At 36.0% G+C, this 7,122-nt stretch overlaps 1 protein-coding gene across 1 annotated transcript; it reads left to right on the top strand.

The window, feature by feature from the left end:
* Positions 1-3,448: 3,448 nt before the first annotated feature.
* LOC120016377 lies at positions 3,449-6,304 on the top strand. Its single transcript, XM_038869116.1, has 2 exons — positions 3,449-3,658; positions 3,929-6,304. Exons 1-2 carry the CDS (start codon positions 3,610-3,612, stop codon positions 6,295-6,297), a joined length of 2,418 nt encoding a protein of 805 aa, XP_038725044.1. The 5' UTR covers positions 3,449-3,609; the 3' UTR covers positions 6,298-6,304.
* Positions 6,305-7,122: the final 818 nt, after the last annotated feature.

Raw genomic sequence — 7,122 nt, 5'->3', positions numbered from 1 at the left:
CCTCTCTTTTTCTCTCTTTTCCTTTTTTTCTCTCTCCTACGGCTGCCTTCTCTCTCTTTACTTTTATTTTTTTTTTCACCCAAAAGCCAAAACCCTCTTTTTCCCCTTTCTTTCGCGCCTCCTCTCTTTTTCTTCCTCTCTTAATTTCTTTTTTTTTTCTCTTGTGCGGCTGCCCTCCCTCTTGCTCTCTCAATTTCAGCCTTTTGTTTTCTCTCACGCCTCCTCTCTTTTTCTCTCTCAATTTCTTTTTTTTTTGTGTGTCTCTCCTCCCCTTAGCTCCCTTATATAATGCCGTACCCTCACACAAAAACCTTATTTTTACTCTTTTACCAAAAAATCCCCTTAAACCTTATATTCTTCATCTTTAGAAACCCTAAGAAAATTACCCCTTTTTGTATTTTTCATTCTTTTTGTAAAACCCTAAAAAATTGTCATCTTTTCCTTTTTAAGGTTTTATTTCCCAAAATCTTTTAATTTCCTTATTTTGTAGATAATTTCTAGGGTTTGGTTTCATTGGGCTAACATTTGGGTGTTTGTGGACTTAAGGATCCAAGAAACAAACTTTTGAATATCTGTGGGCTTATGAGTCAAGGAAACGAGTTTTTGTAGGCTTGTGGGTCCAAAAACGGCTTTTTTTGAATTTTTGTGAACTTGTGGTCTCAAGAATGGGCATTTGCCTTTTTTGTGTTTTTTCCATTTTTTGGGCCGGACGAAAACCGGTTACTACATGATGAAAGATTTGACACTTCACTACATATCAAATGAGACTAGAAATCCTTTGTAAACTCCACCGTCAGATTTTGGAAATTTTATAGGATAGGTGATGCGGCGCAAACAGAGTGCTTTTCCTGGAACAAGCAAGAGAGGAAGATTGGGTAGATTGCCCTTCCTCAAGGAAGGTTACAACCCTTCCTCGAGGAGGGCCGGCATTTTATTTCTGAAAATTTTAGTTTATTTATTTTATTTTGTTAGAATTTCTTTTTTTTTATCTAAATAGGATCATGTAGGAACTATGAAGCATCAAATGTAGCAGAAGAAAACAAAAAAATTGATATCTTCTAAAAAATATTGTCTTCTTCCAATTAATTCAAGAGAATGTCTTGCCCGAATCAAATCCCAAGAGCTTTTCAAGGGACAAGGGTAGGGGAGTCCATTCTGTTTTCGATTCGGTTTTTAACCATAACCAAAATGTCCGAATCAATTCAGTCATGATATTTTAGAATCCATAACCGAACCATATATGTTCAGATAACCAAATCGAAATAACCATATTTTTCGAATCGGATCAGATCTGTTTTCGGTTTTTGAAGAAATGAAAAAAGTACGAACAAATCTCAAATAGAGTGAGAAAATAGCCCATGATTGACTCCAACTCCATCAAACAAATTTTGATAAAAAATTCATGATAATGATAATAAATATATTATCTCATCACAATTAAAGAAAAATAAATTTACAAGACCGAGAGGAATAATATGATCAGGAAAAAAAGAAAAAGAAAAAACATACATGAAAATGTCTCCACACTTTCGCTTTAGCAATAATCAATATTAATTTATATGAATTTTAAAATGATAAAGCCACCATGAGTTTCCACTAATCAATCTTAATTTATAATTTGTGTAATGATTAGATTAATTGATATCTAAATTTATAATTTGTTTTGAAGATATAATCAAAGTTTTACAAATACTACTTTACCTCCCATAGTCTCATATTCCAATATTTAACTTTTACATATATATATATGTAAAGTCTAATCTAATCTAATATATATTTATATAATATGATATATATAATATATGATAAATATTATATAATATATATTAATATTATTTCGTTTTTTCGGTTATAACCATAACCGTAACCAAAAAAATCATAACCGTAAAAATATCAAAACATTTACTAAAATCATACCATATCTAAAACCATAACCGAAAAACCATATCTGAAAATCAAATAACCAATGTTATAGATCGGTTTCTCGATTGCTGATCGGTTGTGGACACCCCTAGACATGGGGCTCACCAATGCAGGACGCTGTAGTGCCAATGGGTACTATCATATGATCAAATGGTTCTTCATTTTTCAGAGTGTTTTTTTTTTTGGCACTCCTATAATAATTTATTGGGTATATAACACCCTATTTCAATTATTTAGTGATTTAGCACCGTATCGCTGTTGTAAACAGTGGCACTATCTTGTCTTTATCAATGCCGTTATTGTGAATAGCGACATTAACAAAAATGTTAATGCCGATACTTGTAATAGTGGCATTGCAGTGATAATGGCTTTTTACGTGCCGTGGTGCATTTGGAGCAAGCGTTTACTCCCTGAATACGTTGTGGTTGTTATAGGTCTCAAAGGACAACCAAATTCTCTCAAAAGTTGATGCTACAAAGGAAATTGAATTGAGAAGAAGGTTAATGTTACCGAGTATCCCACTTTGCAGTTCTTTGTTTTCGTTGTTAATGGGATTCAACTGCTTCAATACGATGGAGTAAGAACCAGGTGGTTTTGTGTCAATTTCAAGATGAGTGCTCTTGCACACAAGAAAGCAACAACAACAGCAGTAGAAGCAGATTCTACGAGAGCCTCTCTCTCTCTCTTCAGCTTAATAAAACTTGAAAGTTAATAGTTACAACATACTGTACACACCAAATTCCTCAGTGTAAATTAAAATACACTTAAAATTTGATACAAATTACAAATATTTAAAATCAAAGTGGACTTGATCTCTTCTTTTGACATATTCCACACGAATACGGAATCCTCTGATTTTTAGTTGAGTGCTTCAAACAAATTCTACGAATTTGTAATAAAATCCAGTTGGACTTGAATTTGGGATTTGATTATCGGACTTGAGACTTGATGGAATTCTAAGAATTCTGGATTTAGAGAACTTGAACTTCACTTCCGGGACTTGACTTAGACTTGAGACTTGAAGGAATTCTAAGAATTCCGGATTTAAAGAACTTGGACTTTTCACTTCCGGGACTTGACTTGGATTTGAGACTTGAAGGAATTCTAAGAATTCCGGATTTAAAGAACTTGGACTTTTCACTTCCGGGACTTGACTTGGATTTGAGACTTGAAGGAATTCTAAGAATTCCGGATTTAGAGAAGAAATTTGAGAGAGTCTTTATATAGTTTCTCTCTACTCCTCCTCTTCTTCTTCCTCTTTTTTTTTTTCCAAATGAGCTTGGTATTTATAGGCAAAGGGAGAAGTGGAATTTACTTATGTACCCTTGGCCTTAACCCTTGACATTAAGGGTATTGTAGAGAAATCACTTAATCAATGATTATCCCTTTAATTTTATTTTATTTGAATTTGATTTGATTTGTATTTATCTTAGATTTTATCCATTTAACAATATTTTGGGCTTCATAAATTATTTTAATTTAGAGCCCACTATTTTATTTAATTGGGCTGCAAATTTTTTTGTGTCTACAAATGCCCCCTCAAGACTTAAGTTATCAAAGACTAGATAATTTAAGTCTTGAATTATCTAATAAAATTTGCTTTATATAATCACAATTTGATTTGTATTTGATAACTTATAACTAATCTCACTTGATATAGGAGAGTTAGACTTATATAAAGCCAACATGTGCTATAGAGTTTGTATACTCACTCTTTCAACATCACGCATAAAAGGTGAGACAACTTTAGTTTTTTTTTTTCATCACCCAGCCGTGATTATTTTTAGAAATTTTCATCTCATACATATATATATGATATATATATATGTTTTGTTTTTAAAGCAACCAACCTTGACTTTCATGGCTGTGATGTTGCATGGCGCCTACGCCATAACTATACATATACACACATGTGCATATGTATTCTTTCTTCGGCAGCTGAAATTTATTTATTTTTTCCTTCTTTCGGAAGCTGATTTTTTATTTTTTTATTTTTTTAATTTAGATATGGCCTCCCGCAAACCGTGTTCAGCCCCGAAGACGGATTCTGAGAGTAGCTCAAACTCGAATCCACAATGGATTACAGAATCTAGTAATCCCAAATTTAAAGGGAAAACAATTCGTTTTCCGATGGCTTTTGTTGGACTTCACTCTTCTACAGGCATGCAGGGTCATCTTAAATTTCACGTCAATAGTGCAATGACTGGCCGTTTTGCTATCCCCGGTGTCAATCGATTTCAAGGTTTGGATATGTCTTTAATTAGCAGATCCAAGGAATTGGCATCCACGGATGCCCGTCGTCTTGGCCTACCTTACTTGTGTATTGCACCACATCATAATGAGGATGACTTCATCCCACGACCTTTGATTGCCGAGAATATTGGGAACAAATTTATTAGATGGGGGACATCTTTGAATCCTAGAGGAGAGATTTCATATCTAAATGGCTTTTGGGAGTGGTCCAGACGGGTTGCTGGACTCCTTAAGGATAGAGGCTTGGAAGATTTATCATTAGCAGTCCAAGCAGCAACGATGGAATATCATCGTCCCCCTTCAGCATATCGGGCTTTATGTGAGGTATGGTGTCCTGAAACCAGTACCTTTGTGACGAGGCATGGAGAAATTGGCATTTCTCTTTGGGAAATGCGAGATATTTCCGGATTGTCTATACTTGGTGATTATTATGAAGAGGTTATTCCGAGTTTTAGGGAACTCACTGATGGAAAATCTCTTCCAGATTCTTGTCTTCATCTCTTTAAGGCTTTTCAACATATAGCCGGAGAAAAGGTTATTGATCGAATCAAGCATGCAGATTGGCTCAATTTTTGGCTTAATGGGGTTTCTCGGAAACCCAATCCTCGAGGAGACTCGAAATATAAGAAATTATCAAACTTGGGAAAGTATGAATTTCTAAAAAGTGGAACAACAACAAAAGTGTGGAGACCCATAGTCATTCCCAACCAAAGTGTGTCTTCTGAAGACATCAGAGATCTAAAATGTTTACAGGCGTTAGATCTTGAATTATCTACCACCAAGATTGATGAGTTGGAGATAGCTGCATATCTCTCTATTTGGCTTTGTAGATTTGTCCTTCCATCAGGCGATGACCACTTAAGACCCGCAACTTTTAAAGTTGCTTCCCGGATGGCTGCAGGTGTAAGATATAGTCTGGTTCCACCTATTTTAGCAAGTATTTATAAAGGTCTTACACAGACCTTTTCTTCTGAAAGAAAGGATCTTGGAAGAATTACTCAATCATTTCCAGGGCACTTTCTTTATGGCTGGGTAGCATTGCATTTCCCTCGTGGTATATTTGATATCATTGACACATCTTTTGGGCGTCCTACACTTAGGAGATATTCTGGAATTTTAAATGTCTATCAATTTTGGGAGCCTAACATGATAGACTGTCGGAAACTTCTTCGTGGAAACATGGACTCAAAAAACTTTAAGTGGGTCGTGAGTCATCCTCCGAAACAAGTTGGTGACCAAACAGATGTTGGAGACTTGTCCGAAGAGATTCAAGAATTTATGATGAGTATTCGACCTGGCTATTTACCATGTCGTCGGGGGTCGTCATACACTTTGGAAGCGTATAGTCCACACCGGTTTTCAAGACAGCATGGATTCAAACAAATCAATCCTGGGTCTCCGAATATACATTCTTTTGAATTGAATCCAAGTACTCTTTACAGTTGTTGGTTATCTCTAACAAGAGTAGGGAGTAAGGCAAAATTTCATATTCCGGGGCCTTGTACTAATATGTGCGATCAAATTGATCGAAAGTATGAGAATTGGTGGGACACCACGGTGGCTCCCATATTGCTTAACGTTTCTACTACTGTTTTGGAGAGTAGTGAACGTGCTGATTTTAAACTTGTTGAGAATATTGCATCTACACTTTCTCGGAGGAAAAGAAAAGCTGGAGAAGATGACTCCATCCCATTGCCACCGAAAGAGAAACCTCTCATTGTGGATTTAGACGTTCCAGAGGAACGTGCTTTAAAGAAATCTAAAGCTGGACCTTCAAAGGCCAAGACAAAGAAAACTTCAGTTGATGAAATAGTGCCAAAGGTAAAGTCTGCAATTGTTGCAGTTGCACCTGAAGGAGCACATACTGATTTTGAATCTAACTTTGATTCTGACGATATACCACTGGTTAGGAGATCTACTCGTTTACGTTCCGGAAAACAAATTGATCTCAAAACTAATACCAAGGACATTCCTGCGGAAGCAAAGAGTGATATGAATCTCTCTCCATGTTCTTGGAATAAAGGTATTCCTTTATTTTTCTCTGTCTTGTTATCTATTATTTGCCCATTTATTGATAATAAACTTTTTTTTTTTTTTTTTTTTTTGGGTAGCTTTCGATAAAATTCCTATGAGTGAGATGATTGGTGCCCTTGAGGGCTTTGCTGATGAAGGTAGCCCAAATGATTGTCTATTAGGTGAACTTCCCGATAGTGTTGGAGAAGGTATTATTCCATCCACACATTCTTTAGAGAATAGAAGCCTAAACTTGACAGATGATGGGGCTACTTCAGGGACATTGGGTCAGAAAGTTTCCAGCACCAAATCCCAACAATTGACTGTTGTTTTATCCGCATCAGCGAATCCTGAAGATAAGTCACCAAATCTTTTAAATGAGCATGAAGAGATGCTCCGTGAAGCAATGACGGCATATCTTGAGAAGGAATTTACCAAGGCATTGCATGGAGGCCTATCCGACTTGAGAGGATGGTGGACTCGGAAGTCATCTTGTTATAAAGACTTCTGTAGTCAATTTTTTCACATTGATATTTCTCCTTTAATGGCAAAGGTGGTTGAATACTTGAATGACATTGATGACTTCCTTCACGAGGAGAATGACACCATGCGTTTTCCATCTTTAGAAGAAAAGCAAAAGCAGTTGGCTTCTTTGGAAGATCTTATTTCTGCTCGTATGCTTATTGTTCCAGACTTGACCAAGGAACGTTGCAAGATAGAAGCAGAACAAAAGGAAGTTAGACTTGAAATTTCTCGTCTAGAGAAGCGAGATAATGTTTTGTCATCCCAACTTGACTCCTTTGATGAGAAAATGAAGAAAGAAAGTGATGACCTTAATCAATTGAAGGAATCACATTCAAAGCTAGAGAAGCTCCAAGTTAAGGATGCCACTACAACTAAGTCGATTGCTAAACGGAAGGCAACTTTGGAAGA

This window comes from Tripterygium wilfordii, chromosome 15 (assembly GCF_013401445.1).
Source record: "Tripterygium wilfordii isolate XIE 37 chromosome 15, ASM1340144v1, whole genome shotgun sequence".
NCBI lineage: Eukaryota > Viridiplantae > Streptophyta > Magnoliopsida > Celastrales > Celastraceae > Tripterygium > Tripterygium wilfordii.
The sequence above is the reverse complement of the archived record's forward strand: the minus strand, read 5'-3'. Positions and strand labels throughout refer to the sequence as shown.

Excerpts from the sequence above, each read along its gene's own strand:
- LOC120016377 (XM_038869116.1), top strand. The coding sequence starts at position 3,610 with ATGTGCTATAGAGTTTGTATACTCACTCTTTCAACATCACGCATAAAA. Across the intron at positions 3,659-3,928 it reads TTCAACATCACGCATAAAAG|ATATGGCCTCCCGCAAACCG; the intron begins GTGAGACAACTT and ends TTTTTAATTTAG.